This window comes from Halichoerus grypus, chromosome 5, assembly GCF_964656455.1.
Source record: "Halichoerus grypus chromosome 5, mHalGry1.hap1.1, whole genome shotgun sequence".
Classification (NCBI taxonomy): Eukaryota; Metazoa; Chordata; class Mammalia; order Carnivora; family Phocidae; genus Halichoerus; species Halichoerus grypus.
In genome coordinates, this window is record NC_135716.1 from 33268039 (window position 1) to 33289200 (window position 21162).

Here is a 21162-nt window from a genome sequence, read left to right on the forward strand (position 1 = left end):
TAAATTAGGGCAGAACAATATCATTTATACTAGTTAGCATGGACACAAACCAATGACGCTTGAAGAAGCTGATTCTGGGCCCCGCGGTAAAGTTTCCTGGATGATATGGTGTGGTGAAACATAAAACACTCATTAATTTTATGGAATATAAAGAAATGATATCTTAGTGTGAGGAGGTAGAAGTCGTAAAGGAATATGATGAATACCTTTCAGTATCATTTCCAGCTTTTTGCTTCTGTAGATTGTGCTAAAAATGCACTTGATTTTAAAAAGTATAATTTTTAATGATTTTGATAAATGAAAATATACATCATTTAAGAATCCATACAATGTAAAATAAATATTCAAAAAAATCATCTATATTATAACATTTGATATATGTTTTAAAACAATCTTGAAGCATTTACTGTCACTGTTTTGAAGACTAATATGAATCATATGAGTAATATGAATCATATGAATAATATGAATCATTATGCTTATGTTAAACTTCATAAATATCTGACTCGCATGATACATAAAAATAAATAAGACAGAATTGAAACACCCACTGTTATTAACATTTCTTATATATTTTCAAGAACATTTATTTTTGTTTCACATCCCTACCTTCTGTCTGGAAGAAAGTAAATTTTAACATAAGGATTCCTTGGCCTCCCATCTTCCCTGGAAGGGAGATCCTTTGCTCCCAAAATTGTAACTATTAATTGATGACCAACCTTGTCAAACCACAGTTTTATCTGAAAAGCAAAAATATTCATTTATCAGCTCAAACTTTTATTGCCATACCATAATGTTTATATTTCCAATCTTTGCCCCATTCTCTTACAGTAATGTGAGCACAGAATGTAAGTTCTACTAGTAAGTTGCAGATAGTTAAAATAAAAGGATATGCTATAATAACTTCAATGAATAGAGGAAATAATTCAGATATTTGGGGTTGACTGATAAATCACTTGAGCTTTTTGTTATCCTAATTTGATTGCTTATTAACATGCATGTAATAATTATACTGCCATAACTAAGAACTTTATATACAATGACTGCTCTGTGTCTATCTTTATGAAAGAATCACTGTGGTTCATTTTAGTTCCCCTACAATAATGAGTTCAAAATAATTGCTCAAATGAATTGAATAGATACCTTATTTATATGGCATTCATAGGGAATTTTTAAGCAAATGTTTTAAAAGACAAAACATTTCATTTAAAAGACATTTCAAAGATTATAAGCAAGGTGGAATTATTAGTAGCTTTAGTCAATAGACTCCTTAAGTTTGTATTTAAAACCATAATAAATTCATCTTTATAGATTTTTCTTACACAGATATAAAGTCCCTTTTTCATTAGTGAGGAAGATGTATCACATCCTTAAAATAACAGGGTATATTTTATCACTGGAGATGAGAAAATGTGAGTAATTACCCCATGACATAATTAGGGATTAGAACTTCACATCCAGCTGCTAAATTCATTTGATTTAACAATTATCACCTCCCACACACATACCTCACACTCCCACACCTAGCTAGCTGTTTCTACCATGTCAGGATTTCTAACTGTGGCTCTATCCCACATTTTGGCTCAGAACTCAGCACATCTTTGACCACTATCTTGATATTGAATCCAAAACCTGAAATTTGGGGATAAAATTATGGTTTATATATAGTTTTGGGGTTTATATGCTTTTTAATAGTTTAATTTTTCCTTTAATTTGGATGTACAATATTTGCAGTTTAAAAAATTTAAATATATATCTCATGTCAGTCCTTTCCTCTCCTCCTGAAGTGTATATATATACATATATATAAAAATCATATAAAATAAATATATATGCATGTATATATGATATACTGGTAGTGCAGTTCCATTTCTAGCATGGTTTTGTTGTGTCCCTCACTTCATATTTTAGAGAATGAGAGGCTGAGCAAGACTTTGACTCAGGAGAGGAAGACTTATGGCCCAGAAGAGTACATAAAATTATTTATTCTGCTTTTCAGTCAAATGGAATTAGCCCTCTTAGTAACAGTAAGAAAATTTAATTTTTAAAAACTATAATTATTACTCTTTATGTTGTACTAAGTCCTTATGTTTAATGCAGGTATTATCTTGCTGTTGTGTAACAAAGTTTTCCTAATAGAGCTGCCAGGTATGGTCTCTAGACAAGTTTTTCTTAAAGTGTGGTTCCCTAACCTCCTTATATCAGTGTTATCTGGCTTATTTGTAAAAAAGTTCCTGTGGCCCACCTCTCACCTACTGAATCAGAATGGGGCCCAGGAACTTGCATTTTAACAAATCCTCCTGGGGATTCTCATAGGCATTAAAGTTTGAGAACCACTGCCTTAAACTAGGGGATCAACAACCTGGAAAAAAAAAAAAAGACTCTAACATGCAAATAGAAAAAAAGTTCAAATATTTCCTTGTGTAACAATATGAGAACATAGATACAGATGAGGGTAAGTGGAAAAAAGAAACTATTCTTCTGGCAAAAGACATAAGGGGAAAACAACAACAAAAGTAAGAAATACAAGAATGTCTTGTATATGAGATGAAACAGAGATGTTGTCAGATAGCATCATGGTTCCTCAAAAATGTGTCACCAAAACCATATTAATTTCTGATATTCTCTATTTTCTATAGCAATAAAAGCTTATGGCTTTATTTTCCCATGATATTTAAAAATCCTTCTCTGAGGATCATGACATGAATATTAGGCACTTCAAAGAGAAAAAGATTCTGAAAGGCTAAAGAAAAAATTTCTGATAAACTTTACGCAAACAATAATAATTATTATTAGACTACACTCATAATTATTCGAGAAAATCACTGATTTCTGCCCATTTTTTTGAGGGATGAAACTAAGCACTTGCCATCTCCACAGGCGATCTTTTTGCTCCTCTAAAATTGTTAAAGAGAAACATTTCAGATACATAACTTCTAATGTTTGATAAGGAGTATTCTTTTTAGATTTCTTATGCCATAGAAAACCAAAAATATCATTTGTCAATAATATTCATTTTTCATGCAAACAGGTATTAAGCATATGGCCTTCATATTTTCACAATTATACTTTACAGTCTATTAAATCCTACTTTCCAAATATATAAATGTTAAAATAATATAGATTAAAAAACGGACACTTTTTAATTTTACTGATTTTTTAATCAAAATTACAACTTTTAATAAACTGTCTTAAATTAGGCATTTGATCAATAGCCCTAATTTTCATTTTATATTACAGGACTTGCATTGAAGTTTTTAATAGATATCCAGTTCACCTTATCAAAACAGAATTATCTTAGCTAGATTATTTTATCACATTCCTAAATTTCTTATCTGTGCTTTTCAAATGAATGGTTAAAATATATGTTGATTTCCCCAAAATATAACAAATGTATCTCCACAATTCTAGATATGACATACTTCTTATTTTAGCTCTATTTCATTAATAGAAATCCTGGCATCATTTTGATTGTTTTAATATAACAATCATTCCAGCTTTACCATGTACCCATTCTTAAATTTCCTAAGGAGAACTGAACAGCACAAGTAAATATTTAACTCTAAATAACATTAACTAAAACAAGTGTAATTTTTAAAATTTAAACTAAATTAGTATTATTCAAAACCAACAAAAAAAAAAACATGCAGCAAAGCAAGGAAAGCATACTACTACTTTAAAAAAAAAAAAACTATATTGTCATTACTTTACCATATAAGGGTTTCCTAATGAAAAGAGGCAAACAACTTGTACCAAGTATTACAGTAAAATTAAACGACATTTCAATTACAAAATGTAAACAACATAAATAAACCCAACACATTTTATTTAGATTGTTATTTTGTTCTTTCAAAGTAATACACTTTCCAAAGTTGAACCTTATATATAATATGCATAAAATTCATATTTTAGATAAGGTACAAATTTATTTGCCAATCTCCTCAAGGAGTTGTTGCTTGGAAAATGCAAGAGAATGTAGATGTTAAGTGATATAATGAATTATTTAAAGAGACAGCAACCTTAGTGTAATAAAGGATAATACCAACAGTATAAAATTAGCTATTTTTGTCAATGTTATATATATATATATATACACATATAAGTACAATCTGAAGCCTATCAGTTTTAGTATTCAGTTCATCATATAAAATCACTAACAAAGATTGTCTCTTTAAATTTTTATTGTATTTTAATCCCCATGCAGAATTTTACAAGCTGGCTTATAAAATGATTTGAAAGTCAATAATATGGTTTGGAGCAACATACCAAAAAAAGTTTCCTACTACGCATTTTCCAAAAACATACAAATAAGGGTTAAAACACAACTTTAGTTTCTATCAGGCAGACAAGGCCTTTACCTGAACCCTAGGAACAAAAGGCGTTGTTCTTCTACTAAGGCTTTGGCTCTGGTAAGCAAAATTAAAGAAAAAAGCAATAAAACAAAACCAAAAAGGACAACACGCTGGAACTAAAAGACCAAAAGTAAAATAAACACATAAAACTACCCCTTAAATATACTTTTTCCATAACAATATATATCTAAATTAAGTACTTCAATATTATGAATAAGTTAATTTTGCCAAAATGTTAAAACATATAAAAACTATATAAAATCTTAGAATTTTTAAATGTAATCAACATAACAAGAATTAAGAATTAATGTAAAGTAACACTTTTGGGCTTGTGTACTCTGAAAAAAATGAGTATAAACATAATCCAAGAGTCAAGAAATTTCAGGTTTCACCCTTAAACACACTACCATAGGAAAAAATCATAGTCCAAGAAGACGTTACATGAAAATGCATCATAGAATTTTAGTGAAAAGTTATTTGTAGAACTAACTGTATGACTTCTCCAAAATTTATCTAACAAAAGTTTAAAAAACATTAGCCAAGTTGGCTTTAGCATTTCTTAAAAGAATAAACACAGTAAGATAAAAGTGTGCAGAAGGCACTAGACTAATTAGTTGATTTACATCTTAAGAATTTATACCAAATTCTAGTATTTAAACACCATTTTTAAACATTTATTAGGTACCACTCAAGATAACACTGTTTATTGCTAATAACACTTATTAATGATAATACCTCATTTCTTTTTGTTTATATAGTACTTTATATATTTCCAAGCTTTTACTGACAATTTATTGCAAGTTCATTGCCTCCAACAACAGTAGGAGGTAGTTGCTATTATGCCTAATTCAAGATGAGGAAACAGAGACAGAAAAGGGGTGCATACAGTTGCCCATACTCAAACAAAAAGTAAGATAGTGTAAAGACAGAAAATAAAGCTGGGTTCTAAAAAACAAAACAAAACAAGAGAAGAGGAAAGAAAAGAAAAGAAAAGGAAGGGAAAGGGAAAGGGAAAGGGAAAGGGAAAGGGAAAGGGAAAGGGAAAGGGAAGGGAAGGAAAGGAAAGAAAAGAAAAGAAAAGAAAAGAAAAGAAAAAAGAAAAGGAAGCCCAGTTCTGATGAAGCCATTCTATTTCAAATTCTCAGAATAAAATCAAATTTTCTTTCTCTTCTGGGTTATGCTGTTTTCACTTCGAAACAGTTTCCAAAAGACACCACGATAATCAGAATTTTGTGCCTTTATTAAGGCATGCCAATGGTTAAATCAGGAACAAAATCAGATGCATATCTCTGGGTTTGGGGATGGATTTCAAGGCATTTAATTCTGCTTCTTTCACCAAGATTCCATCCCATTCCTCATACTTCTCACGGATGTTTCTCTTGTCTAATTCAAAGAGTTATAAATAGAGGCTTCAGACGTTTCCACTGTTATAAGGAAACAGATAATAGGTAGTAGAAGGACTGTTGCCTAATTCAACTATCATCAGATAGAGATTGTTTAAGACATAAATCTAAAAGCCAAAGGAAAGCAGACCTTAAAAGCAGATATCAATCATATGAGTCATCTTTCTCTCTCTCCAAAAACCAAGGCAGTCTCAAATCTAAGCAGTCTTCCTTTTCATGTAGAGACATTTCCAAAGGAAGAAAGAAATCTTTAGATATGGAGTATTTACTGATATCTGTCTGCATAATCCTAGGTGGATACTTCTCTAGCAAATGGACGAGGGATGTATGAAATGCATAGAGATTAACAAGGCAAGCTGAACAGAGGGACTAACAAAATACTTTATTTGGAAATAGATTTTATTTTCCTTGCTCTCTCACCTGTTCTGCCGGTTTTAGACCCAAATAGCAAGGTAATGGAAGATTGTTGCAAGTAAGTATTACTTCATAAACTAAAAAAAAATTAATTTCAAACAAACAGCACTTTGAAATAAATTAGTCCTTTAAGGCAAACATTTTCCATCTTCTAAAATGGTCTCAAATAAGCAACTCACAGATTTCTGAAATCGGTTGTCTACAATCTATGGTAGTTTAAACCTAATCTTCACCTATAAATTTATACATTAAACATATGTTTGTTTTGCTAGTTTTTTAAATTGAGATGAAATTCAAATATCATAAAAGTAACCATTTTAAAGTGTACAATTCAGTGGCATTTAGTACATGGACAATGCTGTGCAACCACTACCTCCCTCTAGTTTCAAAACTTTTTATTACCCCAGAATATACTGTACCTATGAAGGAATCAATCCCCATTCTCCTATTGCCCCAACTATTGGCAAGTACTAAGCTGCTTTCTGCCTCTATGGATTCTGGATATTTCATACAGGAATGGTGAAGTATTATATATTGCATTGTAATTTGTAATTAATACTAATTTATGTATTTTAAACAGGAAATATTTGATGAAACCTGTAACAAGTCAGCCTCATACAAATGAAGAAGTGAATTTGTACACAATTTGTTTTGCATTTTTTATTGTCTATCTTTAAGGCATTCCTTTTATGCAGTTCTTCTGGAATAACAAGGTTGTGACAATGAGGTATAATAGGTAAAAGCTCAAAGGAAAACACTTTCACTTACAGAAAGGTTTAAAAAGGCTATAGAATTTCTAAGGAGATATGAAGGATACATACCTATTCTTCAGTTACTTATTCCACTTAAAAGGGCATACAAAATGATTATGTACAATATTTACAAATAATCACTAAAAATGGAGTCAAAAAAATATTAAAACAAAGTAACTTGAGGAAACATTATAGCTGTAAATCAACCACAGATTCAGAAGTAAAATAAAATATGATTGTCAATAAGAATCAATGTGTTCCTATAGAAAGAAAGAATTTTGAGCCATTTCTCACTTTTAAAAAGAGTCAAAGGCTATATTTTATCTTAACGCTCTATCAAAAACTAGCCAAAGACTCCAGATTAATTCAAAAATAATGAAAGAACTACAAAAATAATCCTCTGATGAAGGAAACTGTTTAACTGTGGAAGAACATAAATATTAAAAAGAACCAAAATAAGGGAGTGTTGGCACTGAGAAGGTTAACACACACTCCAGGTGTCCTAAACCTGAGCTCATACTGAGTTTCTCACCAAATGTATTCATGGCACTTTTACGGTTATGCCCTAGGATAATAACAAGCAGCCAGCAGAATTCAAGCATAAAGAGGAAATAAACTGCATAAATTTTCTAAAATCATCAATAGTCTTTAAAAGAAAGTTTAAACAACAATTTAAATTATATGTATATTTCTATTTGAGAAAATATCAGTCCATGAACTGACGTAATATATTAGGAGGTCAGCTCACAAGCCATATAAATTACCTTTGTTCCCTGGAATTAGCAACATCATAAATTTGTAAGTGAGTTATGAGCCCAGGTAAAATCTCACCAAAATAAAAATGCCCAAAGGTATAATAAGTAGAAGGAGATAGGAACTGTAATGTTGCCTGATGACTTCCTAGGAATTTTCCCAAAAGGTGATATATGCAGATGTATTTCCTAAACTCTACATCATTAGAGCAAACCAAAATTGTCTCCAGTTGGCAGGAATAGGGTTAAATATAAAGGAAATAATATCAGAAGGGTATCTTGCTCATGTTTTCCTGCATGCAAAGAACGAACATAAAATTAAGTTTCATGAGGATAAAATCCATGTCTGTCTTGTTCATTGCTGTATTCCCGGCAACTAGTACTGTGGCTGACCTGGGGTCAGAACTTAACAGATATTTCTTGAATAGATGACTGCACTTGATCTTAGCCAAAAGGCCGAGAAGCGATCTTGAATAGATGATTGAAGATTAATTTCATAAAAACATTTTTGAGGAAAATGTTGGCAATAGATTTTAAGAATCTTAATTTTTTTTCTCTTTTCTTTCATATTGTAATTTTACTTCTGGAAAGTTATCCTGACAAAAGAATTTTGTCTGACCTAACAGAATATGTAAGAGTTATATTCAAGGATTTCCATGGCATCATTGTTTATAGTACTATAAATTAAGAACAAGATGTCCCATAATAGAGAATTAAATTAAAAAATGGTATATTAGCTCTTAAAATCATTTTAAGAGAAATATTTAAAGAAAAAAATTTTAAAGAAAAAAGCATACAATATATTACTAAGTGGAAAAGCAGGTCTCAAAATACTATACACAGATTAATCACTTTTGTTTAAAAACTTGTATGTATATGAAAAGTTACATTTTAGTGGTAGGATTATAGGTGATTTTTATTTTTTAGTTACTTATCTGTACTCTCTAGATTTACCACAACAAATATGTATTGTATTTATTAATGTTATCTTACTGGAACATACCCCTTCCAAGTCATAAGAAAATGATAAAATGTACACATTTTAAATTACAATTACATGGATTTTAAACTAACACCATTTATAAATGTAAATACTATTACTTTAAATCACTAATTATACCCTTAGAAGTAAAACTTTTAAGTTTTTATTTCCCCAAAATATTTAAGTCTTACCTTTCTAGTATATTCATTCTGAACCATGATAAAAAATAGCTGAATTTGAAATCTGTCTAAATGCCTGCATTATGCTCCTCAATCTCCCCCCACCCCCCACCTGCTTCCCCAGTCCAATGTCTACAGGGCCTTGGGATTTCAAAGACAGTAACAAAGCGATACTTACTTACTATGGAAGTCTAACTTCTACTCCCTCCTCCATCAACTGAAGCCAACTACACACACACACACACACACACACACACACACACACACACACACACACACATTTATGTACTGGCATCATCCAGCCATCCTAAGCATTATTTAAAGATGGACTATTTGAATGGAGCCATAATAATTTAATAAAAAAGGTTAATATTAGCACTTTCTAAAATGGTATAAGAAAACACACATACATTTGTAACTGTAAGTGACAACATCTGTGCTGTCAATATATGTAAAAGAATAAGCAGAAAGATGCTACTTATTATAGAAAATGAAAGAAAGACCACTGTCTTCAAATGAAAAAGATCACTCTGTTTATGAGAGAAAGGAAAAGAAAATAATAAAGAAATCAATTTTAGTAAGACATTTACAAGCTCCTAATAGTATCTCAACTTCTTTCTTGCATAATTTTTCTGTTATTGTCACCTTTGTGATCAAAATAGTCCCAGAATGGATACGTCTAAGAACTATTTCAATAATTTTAAGGTTAGCTCTGCTTATACTTCCTATAGCTTTTAATTAATAAAAATTCTTCAGTAAAAATCAAACACCTCTCCCACCCCCCAAAAAATAAAAGGAGAAATTTCATAGCTGATTAAACAAAAAGCTTTTTCTATTACTCTTAAAATATCAGCCCAAGAATAGTTTAGTTTTCAATTACAACATTTTTTATCCAAAATTCAATGTCTGGATTTTGAGAATCTAAATAGTTCTTAATACATATAAAATTGCAAGTTTAGTAACTCATCAACATGATGTTTCTAAAATACAACTGGATGAATTTAGATATTTTAATATTTTAAATAGTTTAAAAAGAGAATGGCAACTGAAGAAATTGATAAAAAGTGAGGGCTCAAATTTGTGAAGCTCTTCTAATATGGACAGAAAATGCCTAATTGAATTTTTAATTTTTATATAAGATGTTCAAATTAGGGATCCCTTACTATGAAATCACCCAGTATACTCAGTTATCTATTATATATTTCCCCATTTACTTAGTATTGTCTGTTGACCAAAGCTTCTCAAATATCATTATACTTACAGCAATATTCATACCCCAATGATTTACTATGAAATTCATACCAAATTTCCTTAAACTTGAAAAGCAGGGAATGTATAAAATTTACTTTCATCTTAAATATACCATCTTTGTACAGTACTGCAATGTGATTTCTCTCAAAAGTCTAGGACAAATTATAGTCATTTTAAGATAGTGAGCAAAAATCATGACCTTGAATTTTGGAATAAAATTACTAAGGTAAAGAAGGTTTTAGATATCTCTACAAATTCTCTCACTGAATTCCAGAAAATCTAATATACTTTAATAAAGAAACTCTATGCTAAATAATTAAAATTAAATTTCAATTAATCAGAACTACTAGAATGAGAAAACTGATGGTTAAAAACACAATTACATTCTAAGAAGGAGTTGGTTTACAAAAAGCTATTGTCATATAGTAATAACATTACTTGGTATTTCAAAAAGAGAAATTAATGTAGTGATTACATACTGAAAGTTGTCCAGATAAGTATTGTGGAACATCCCTCAACATGCCAGGACTCATGGGAGAGGTAACGGAAATAGAAGGGCGATCCATTTTTTGAGATTCAAAAGAGCTAGAACCTGAAATGGTAATTATACATAAAGAACAATAATGATGACTCTTCATTAGTACTTAATAATCTTTACCATATGTCTTTTAAATTATCTATTTATTTAAAATGTCCACAAAATGTCATTATACAGACCATTTTCTTAGCCACAATGTTCCAGATATACTTACAGCTATTTTTTTTTAAGATTTTATTTATTTATTTGACACAGAGAGAGAGAGAGAGAGAGTGAGAGAGGGAACACAAGCAGGGGGAGTGGGAGAGGGAGAAGCAGGCTTCCCGCCAAGCAGGGAGCCCGACGTGGGGCTCGATCCCAGGACCCCAGGATCATGACCTGAGCCGAAGGCAGACGCTTAACAACTGAGCCACCCAGGTGCCCCAACTTACAGCTATTTTTTGAAGCATAAGTACAGCTGAGGGATTCTCTTAAGACCAAGAGTGAAACATTTTCTCTGACAATTATAGTAGAGACAGACCTCTACATCAGGACTTGGTTACCTTGTCTGTTATGTGTATACTAAATTCATATCTTATAATAACATATTAAGAAAGTTTTAAAAATAGAAACTTAGGAAAAATCAAAACCTAAACCAATAAAGCAACGTGAAGATGGTCTAAACTTGTAATTAATTCTAAAAACATAAGTACTAGAATGTTAATCATGAAGTCTTTCTGGGAGGTGATAATTTTAAACCACATCTGGAAAAGAATATAATAAATTAGGCAGAAAGGAAGTAAAGGTCCTTGGAAAAAGAGACAGCATAGCAGAAAAAGCAGAGCCTCAACACCCAGAAGTGATATGTATGAATTTATCTCTACGGAAGGGAAGGAACAATTCAGAAAGTGAGTCAAAATGTAGCTAATGGGATAGCGGGGGGAATTAAGTGTCTGGAATTCTGGGCTACACATTTTGGCACTAATTGACTATCAAAGCTAGCTCTTCTGAATGAGGCAATAACTACATTTGCAGATGACTTTATCACTTACTTAAAGCATGGATTGATTTAAGAGCGATGGAAAATACTTAAAAACAGGTGGAATTCAATAAAACAATAATAGGAAATGTTGTGAAAATGGAAAGAAAGAATTCTGGTGATAGCACAAAATAAACAAAGGAGGACTCAGAAACTAATTAGATATGAGAGATAAAGGGAAGAGGGGAAACTTGAAGATTTCAAGCCTTGTAGCCAGACATGAGATCAAGAAAGTCCTTAAGGTCTGTCTTGTTCTCTGCACAGAACACTGCTGATATTCCTTGGGATGTGGAACCCTGGAGATAGTTCTGTGCTTAAGGGAATGGGTGGAGATGTTACTTTGTAACATGGTGACCCTGTGGTACCTCTGAGAAATCCAAGGGGAGATGTCAAGCAGGTAATGGGATCTATGGATGGGACCAAATGTCAAGTAGATATTAGTGTTAGAAATCAAAGTGTAAAGTGTCTGCTGGGTTGGAGCCATAAGAGGATAAAATACGCCTCTAGGAAGAGTACAGTATAAACTGAGGGGGAAACTTCAGGCTTTGGGATCAGAAGTGGAGAGACTATGGACTCTGAGAAACAAACTGAGGGTTCTAGAGGGGAGGGGGTGGAGGGATGGGTTAGCCTGGTGATGGATATTAAAGAGGGCACGTACTGAATGGAGCACTGGGTGTTATATGCAAACAATGAATCATAGAACACTACATCAAAAACTAATGATGTAAGGTACGGTGATTAACATAACATAATAAAATAAAATAAAATAAAAAGAAATACAGTGGTACCTTATATAATATTTAGAAGTGGAAAGAAATAAGCTCAGTTTTCTACACGTTAAGCTTCAAGTAACAGGAAGACATTAACAGAACATATTATTTAAACATCCAAGCATAAAGGAATGATGACAGATCACCTTGGTACTATAAACCTAGGAGTCATGTGGCAATTAAAAGCATTATGAAGAGAAGAATTTACTGAGGAACTAAGGACAGTGATTAATAATTGGGCCTATTCTTCAACATTTAAAGAATAAAGGATTGATTCTAATTTAATTTGATAAAGGACCCTTATCTCCTCAGAAACAATTGTAAAATTGTAGACTAGGGGATTTTTTTTAATAGCTGTAATAAGATAAAGGGTTCCACCCTGCTCATACAATATCTGAGTGATGTTACTTAAGTGAATAAAAATTGGACTCTTGTAAGAAATAAGTGTGATAATGTAGGCACAACATCAACCACAATCCCAGGCACTCAGTAAAATGGGAGCAATGATGATAATGATGATGATATCATTATATTAGTACAGTTGACCCTGAGGGTTAAGGGCGCTAACCCCTGCACAGTCAAAAAAACCCCACAGTAACTTGTGATGCCTCCAAAACTTAATTACCAATAGCCTACTATTGACCAGAAGATGCACCAATAAACAGCTGATTAACACATATTTTGTACATTTATATATATTATATACTGTATTCTTACAGTAAAGTGAGCTAGAGAAAAGAAAATGTTATTTAAACAATCATAAGGAAGAGAAAATACATTTATAGTAATACACTGTATTTACTGAAAAAATGTGTACATAAGTGGACCCATGCAGTTCAAACCCATGCTATTCAAGGGTCAACTGTATTTATTTATTGTTATAGTTTTTTTGTGATCATGGTATTATTTTGGATAAAATGATTTAGTACATAGCTAAAGGTACTAAATCAAATAAATCATTCGATCGTATTTTAAAATATAGTGCTACGCCATTCCCAAAGTATTTCACCTCTCTGGGTAAAGATTTTAAAGACACTTATAATTGTGATATAAAAGTAAAAAAATCTATTTTAATAGTATGTTCTTAATTATTGTAGGATCCGATCACTTCTCATCACCTCATTGCTACCACCAATAGCCTAAGTCACCATATAAAATACTAAATATAGAAAGAGTTCTCTCACTACTCTCTCTGCTTTCACCCTTGACTCCATTTAAACTATTTTCAACACAGTAGCCAGATTTTAAAACATAAATCTTCCTCAAAACCATCGTATGTAGCTACTGATTTCCCACAGAGTAAAAGCCCAAAACAAAGCAGTCTTCACAGCGGTTTACAAACTCTATGCAATTTGGCTGCCAGGACTCCCCTATCCTTCATCCTTCCCGCTGCTTAGGCTGGTGCAGCAACACTGGCCTCCTTGCTTTTCCTCAAGTGCATCGGAGGCTTTCCTGCCCGAGAACCTCTGCACCACTTGGTCCCTGTACCTGGAGAGTTTTTCCCCCAGATAGCCACTCCTCCAAATCTTTGTTCCAATCATTCCTTCTCAGTATGGTCTCTCCTGAGCAACATATTTCAAATGGCAACCCTTCTCCTCTCTTCTTTTACAATATCCCTTACTCTCAATCAATCAAGAAACTTAGTTCACTGGAAAAAAAGCCATTTGTTTAACATCTGAAATAGCACTCAAACAAAAGTAATAAAAAGTGTCTATGTATTTAACGTTACTTAAACTTATTTGTCTATTGTTCCATTTCTACTATGATGCCAAATCAGATCTACTATCCTATTTTCTAAAAATGTAAATTTGGATATTATTCACTAGATTGTCCCAAGGATCCCCCCCACCCCACTTACTGAGGGTTAGTTTACAAAGTAGTAAATTTTAAAATTAGAAGAAATTAAGGAAGGAGGGGGGTGAAACTTTTAGGAGAGATGGGTGTGTTCATTATTTTTATTGTGATGATGGTTTCATCTATACATCAAAACTTACCCCGTTGTGCACTTAGGTCCAACTTATTGTAGTGTACCTTAATAAAGCTGTCTAAAAACATGTAGCAGTTAAGAGGGCATGATTAAAATAAAACTATCTTTAAAATATTATAGAATTTGTATTTTATCCCATAACATGAAATAATACTAAATTTTTCATTTGTATAATAACTATATATTTGATAACAAGATTATTCTATTTCTTACTTCATATTAATAGATAAAATAATTCATCTGACCCCTGAAAAATGACACTATTAATATTTTCTTCTAGAATGAATGAGACTTACTGGACTCCAGTTGTGCATGTGTGCTATCAGGGATTCTAGGGATATCTCTGAAATGATAGAACAAGAAAAACAAGAAATTGTTTCAACAATTAATGCAACTGCTATTTTGATGATCATCAACTTATATATAACAGGAGAGTGTAAAATGAACAAAATTGTATATGATAGTAGCATTATATAAGTAAGAGAAAACAAGATGTAGTCCTTTATTGCTAATCAAAGTATTCTGAACTAACCTCAACTGCTTAGAAAGGAATAAACAGTCATATGCATTTATGGCAGATTTATAAAAACATACTTTATTTTCTATGTGCTTTACTACATGATCATCCATTCTAATAAATTTTTGAATTAAAGATAGGTTTTATGATATATTTTAATTCTATTCTATTCTTTAATCAATAACATTGAAGTATAAATAAAATATCACCACAAGAAAAATTTAAAGATTCAGATTGCAAATGAAATTTTTTAAATGTAATAACTCCATTGAGGAAAAAATGCAAACATGTTTTTCATTGGGACTTACAAATGGTAACTGCATTTATGTCAAAAGTATGTACATTTTTGTTTGAGATTTGCCAAGATTGGTAGAAAAAATTTTAATAGTTAAGGTCATTCATAAAAGTACATAAAAGAATATTTAAGATATTAAAAATATGATTAGAGGATCCTTTAATACCAAGAAATATATTTGATTAATATACTAAGCTGATACACTGCAGTTTTACCATATCACAAAACTATGAAAAGAAAAATGAAAAAGATACAATCTCGTGTGCCAGATTCATTACTTTGAAAGGAACATTTCAATAAAACTAAGTTACTTTTTACACGCAAACAATGAATCATGGAACACAACATCAAAAACTAATGATGTAATGTATGGTGATTAACATAACCTAATAAAATAAAATTAAATTTAAAAAACTAAGTTACCAACATAAATCATTTTCTCCAACATAAAAAGAGATCAAAATAATACAGTCCAATCATTTCCTAAGTGAAAGACAACTGGCCATTGGTACTCTACAACAAAAAAAGAATTTTTATAGCTTCCACCCTCAAATACTTTTACCCCAAACTTGCACTTAATAATTTGCTGTCATTGTATATATTTTTTCTATTGCTTTTACTTAGTTATAGGTATATCTCTTACATCGGCTTAGAATATAAGCTTCTATAAGGGAAACACTGCTGTGATATTTAATGAGAAATTATCAGGATACAGCACAAAGGATTATATTTATTGTCAACTTTTGGAAATTGCTAATTTAATCTATAGGCAAAAAATTACAAAAGCCAAGGAGTACTTTGGTTCTGTTTCCTTAAACACATCATGTTGTTCCTTAAACTGTTCCTCTATTTAGGAATAGTGTGTCCTTGGGACCTCTCTTTCCTATGTTGAAATCTCCATTTTGAAAAAAAAAAATATGTAAAATTCATTGACCCTCATTTTCACAATGTAGAGGACCATAGTTCATGAACTTTCTTTTAAAAGTAATTGTTATTATAGTCCCCTTCTCCTACTATGCCTTTAGCCACCTACTAAGCTACTAAGACAATAAAAATAATAAACACCTAAATATTTCTTCTTCTTTTATAATAACTGTGTATTCTAGCATGATCAAATAAAGAAATGTCATGATTTTTGGTGAGCTGTTTTAGCAAAAAAGGAGAAAAGAAGCACTGTCCTCAAAACAATAATTTTTATGGAGCAATCAGATATTTTTAGATTGCACACTACAAATTGTATAATAGTAGTCAACTTTATAAGGTATGTGCATAAAGTACACCAACCGACTCACCCAATAGGTCTTGAAACAAGAAGCTCCACTTGTGGTTCAGGTTTGGATTCCAGAATGATGTTATATACTTCCTCAAATGTGGCTCCTTGCAATAACCTTCCATTCCATTCTAATACTTCATCACCTATAGTGTATTCCAGTAATGATAATTTTAGAAAGAAAAACTAATCCCATAAAATGCACTTGAAACCAAAGCACTCTTAAACTGCAATGAACTCAATAGAATAAAGTCACCATTATGGAATAAGACATACTGAGAACAGCTCCATTGGCATAAAATTTGATGGTAAGGATGATTAGAACTTTTACCCAAAAGGACAAAGGTCTGAGGAATAAAGTTATGTAAAAGTTATCTCTGTGGTTTCTTAATAGGAATCTAATTCTAGAAATTATTAAAATCTGTTAACTCTTTGAAAATTTTATGACTATATTCTAGGTTTGTCAATATATATGCAACTGAGCACCTTGTCTAAAATTTCTCTTTTTTTTTTTAGATTTTATTTATTTATTTGAGAGAGAGCACACGTGAGAGAGAGCACAAGCGGTGTAGTGGAGGGGGGTGGGGAGCGAGGGAGAGAGGGAGAAGCAGACTCCCTGCTGAGTAAGCAGGGAGCTCGATGCTGTACGGGGCTCAATCCCAGGACCCTGGGACCATGACCTAAGCTGAAGACAGACACTTAACCAACTGAACCACCCAGACGCCCCTACAGTTTCTTATAAAATGTTTAAAGCTTAGCATCTTATCATATTCTCTCCAAGGGACTCAAGGATCTCTCCAATAGTATCCATTACCAAAGAGATAAGGAGTCACACATTGTAGGAAATATGTATTTATCCACAACGTTTGTTTCCTAAACTGTTGGAATTTTTTCAAAAGAAAAGTAAAGCCTTATGGGAAGCAAAACAGATTAATACTAGATACACAATAAGAATATCCATCAGCAAAAAAAAACAGTAAATATAAAAATCTTTCTATCTAATGTGACTCAAGAAATAATAGTTACACTTGCCATTAAGAATAAAGATTTTTTTATTTAAGTTAAAAATGAGTTCCTTGTTTTTGGTCAAATCATTTCTAAGTGAGGACAACCTTTTTATAACTACTTGAGTTTAACAGTTTAAATATAAATAATCAAAGATAGAAACCTACCTGGTCTAAGATGTCCTACAGTGTCAGCTAAACTTCCCTTTTTTACTTTGGTAATAAATGCACAAAGCCGACCTGATTCAGTCATCTTTCCTCCTACAACCTGTTTAAAAGAGAAAAGTGTTAAAACAGGCATATTGTTCAAAGGAACATAGCTGAAGATTCAAGTAAAAAATAACTAGACAATTTGTAGCTTTTAAAACTGTAATATTCTAAAAATAATTTTAATAATATAGTGTTATTAGAAACTGAGTACATGTTCCATAAGTGGACTCTTTTGAGATATTCTAAAATTTTCACAATTTAATCTATTATTTGTAAAAAAAAAAATATTGGGGAAATCGGAGAGGGAGACGAACCATGAGAGACTATGGACTCTGAAAAACAAACTGAGGGTTCTAGAGGGGAGGGGGAGGGGGGATGGGTTAGCCTGGTGATGGGTATTAAAGTTCTGCATGGAGCACTGGGTGTTACACACAAACAATGAATCATGGAACACTACATCAAAAACTAATGATGTAATGTATGGTGATTAGCATAACATAATAATAAAAAAAATTACATACCTTAGAAAGAATTTAATAATTTGTACTTTCTCTTAGAGAATTATTTTTATCATTTCCAAAAACATGCTATTACAGTATTATAGAATTATATTAATGTTTCTAGTTATAGATTTCAAATATCATAACCACATAAATATTTGTTACTTTGACTATAGTTATGATAACCCACCAAAATTTCATTATTTAGTAATCTTTTAGGCTCATTGATAATGTAAACGATAATGATGGATTTTTCCTAAGAAAATTACAAAATGTACTTAATCTCATTAGAACGCATGTAAACTTTAGGCTATTTGCATCCCAATTTTTCTATTTTTATGTTTCTATTAATATATATCTTTTAGAAAGAGGAAAAACAAATGTTAGCAATAATGCTGCAGAGTCATATGTGTACCTGTAAGACTGGCCTCTTACAAATTTAATACTTGTGATCAACTACCATTCAACCAATATATCAACTTTATAGCATGTTAAGCAAATAACAGTAATTGACTTCATTAATTAGTTTTTTTTCTCTAAATTGAGTGAACAATATCTGAATTTTAAAAATCACTGGCTTTTTCTATGTATTTATTCCCAAGTTGCAGTGAAACACCCCCAGTTGCAGTTCAGTTCATACTAACTAATTAGTGCTATGTTTGATTCTGAAAATTAAATGTATAGATATTATGGGCTGACATCCTTATGTTAATATTTTAAAATTTTCTTGGCTTGATAAACTTCAATAATAATAATTAATGATACTTTATACTATGATGATGATTATTATTATTAAAATCTTACAGTGTGCTAGCTACTGTGCTAAATGCTTGTATATTGCTTTAAGTTTATTATAATAATTCAATAAGCATTATTATCTCCATTTTACAGATGAGGAATCTGAGGCTAACAGAAGTTTAGTTGCCCAATGTCATGTTGCTTGTAATGGCCGTAGTCGGGATTCAAGCCAAGACTCCCTAACCTCTACTTTTCACTGCTCTAACACTCTATTGGACAGATCTGGATTTATTTATTTTTTTTTTTTTTTAAGATTTTATTTATTTGCGAGAGAGACAATGAGAGACAGAGAGCATGAGAGGAAGGAGGGTCAGAGGGAGAAGCAGACTCCCCGCTGAGCAGGGAGCCCGATGTGGGACTCGATCCCGGGACTCCAGGATCATGACCTGAGCCGAAGGCAGTCGCTTAACCAACTGAGCCACCCAGGCGCCCCAGATCTGGATTTAAATCTCACCTTCATCATCATCTTTGTGACCGTGGGCAAGTTATGACACCTCTCTAAGCCTATTTCTCATCTGCTGTGTTAAATAATATGATAGAAGTAAAATGCTCAGATGAGTGCCAGCTACATGGCAGGCACCCAATAAATGTTTGTTGGCCAATTCCACTTATACCCGAAGTTTTCTAATATCTCCCTATATTCTATAGGGCAACTTCTGTGGTAATTGCTTAACTCTAAAAACCACTTACTCTTTTTTCATTTCAGTTTTTAATTCACCATACAGATGAACAATAACAACAACAAAAAACCAACAACAACAACAACAACAACAACAACAAAAAACCCCAAAACCACAAAGTTCTGTTTGATCTACTTACCAAATAACTGTCTGGTATTTTACAGTCAAATATGAATTAATAGTTATATTAAATCTCCTACCATAAGTATTTTTGAGTTTCTAGACTTTAAACAGTATACTCTTTCTCACACACACAAATACACACACACCCACATTTTCCTACCCTTAAACAAAAATTATATTGTTTGCTAAAAAACAAAATTCAACCACATAAATTTGAAGATCTAATTGGCTTTATTAAGTGATTCATGAATCGGACAGCATCCCATCTAGCAAGCAGAGGAGAGCTCTTCTGAGGTCAACAAAAGAAAGGTTTTCAAAGGCTGAGAGAGGGCATTAAAAAAAAAAAAATAGAAGAAAGGAATTTATTAGCAAGGAATGCACCGTTAAGGCAAGACTGCCCTCCAAAAGGGGGTCTATCAATAAATTTCCTAGTATTGACCAGGAAATTCCATGTTGACTGGATAGAGGTTACATTGCTGGGGGACTGAAACTGCATTAAGCTAGGGATTAAGTTTTATTTAACTGACATGGGGCCTTAACCTAAGTGATGCTATTTGAGGCCTGTGGTTTTCCTTTAAACACCATGTCATAAATATACTACATTTCCCAAGTTTGCATATTTAGTCATTGATTAAAACCATTGTTTTAACAGAATATAAACACAAATACAGACTTAAAGGACAGCACTGTATTCAGTATTCAAGCATATCACTCAAGTTGTATTTTCCAAAATCATATATACAAGTATTATTGTTCAATAAATAATACTTGGAAAATGAAAAGGTTTTGGGTCATGAGTGCAAATACTTGGGAATTCTTGAAAATGGGAAAGAAATACTAAGTTGGCATAAGTTGGAAAGAGTTATTAAATTTTTGCTTTTCTCATAAATCAGTAAAGGAGTAGAGAGCCAAAAATCTCATATTTCATCACATACCTTCAAGCCAAGCATTGCTCCTGAATCTCGAGGCACACTTCCATCTTTTAGACGCTTATTTAACAAAATGCGACCAATTAAACGATCTCCATCTTTAGATGGCTGCCACGTCACAGGGTGCTGACATATTGCATCAACAAACAAAAAAAAATTAATGTTCTTTCATGATAAATAACCCTTTGTTGTACAGTCTCTCTAAACTCCAGATTTCCAAAGAGTTATGATTACACAAACCAGTTTGCATTCAAAACACTGATCAAAAGGGCTTACTACATTATGCTGATACGCTCCAAATCTCAAGATTTTTCAAAACCCAATTACTGCAAATTCTTACAGTGCCCTGACACATTATTGCAGTTATATGTTCTATGAAATCTGAGAAATCTTGAAAATATATGCAAACTAACCACATGCTGAAGATTAATTAAAAAT

At 31.9% G+C, this 21162-nt stretch overlaps 1 protein-coding gene across 47 annotated transcripts in view; it reads right to left on the reverse strand.

Annotated features, from left to right (window-relative positions):
* The window catches only part of RIMS2 (regulating synaptic membrane exocytosis 2), a 583728-nt gene that overhangs the window by 272418 nt on the left and 290148 nt on the right, over positions 1-21162 (reverse strand). For 30 of the 47 annotated variants that reach the window (XM_078072141.1, XM_078072147.1, XM_078072143.1 and 27 more), the window contains 6 exons: positions 20731-20850; positions 17653-17752; positions 16503-16626; positions 14695-14741; positions 10565-10677; positions 610-740 (listed from right to left, as the gene is read on the reverse strand). In XM_078072141.1, coding sequence (XP_077928267.1) covers positions 610-740; positions 10565-10677; positions 14695-14741; positions 16503-16626; positions 17653-17752; positions 20731-20850 — 635 coding nt within the window. Of the gene's footprint in view, positions 1-609; positions 741-4358; positions 4407-10564; positions 10678-14694; positions 14742-16502; positions 16627-17652; positions 17753-20730; positions 20851-21162 lie in introns of all 47 variants that reach the window. The other 17 variants (XM_078072144.1, XM_078072115.1, XM_078072104.1 and 14 more) reach the window with 1 other exon arrangement.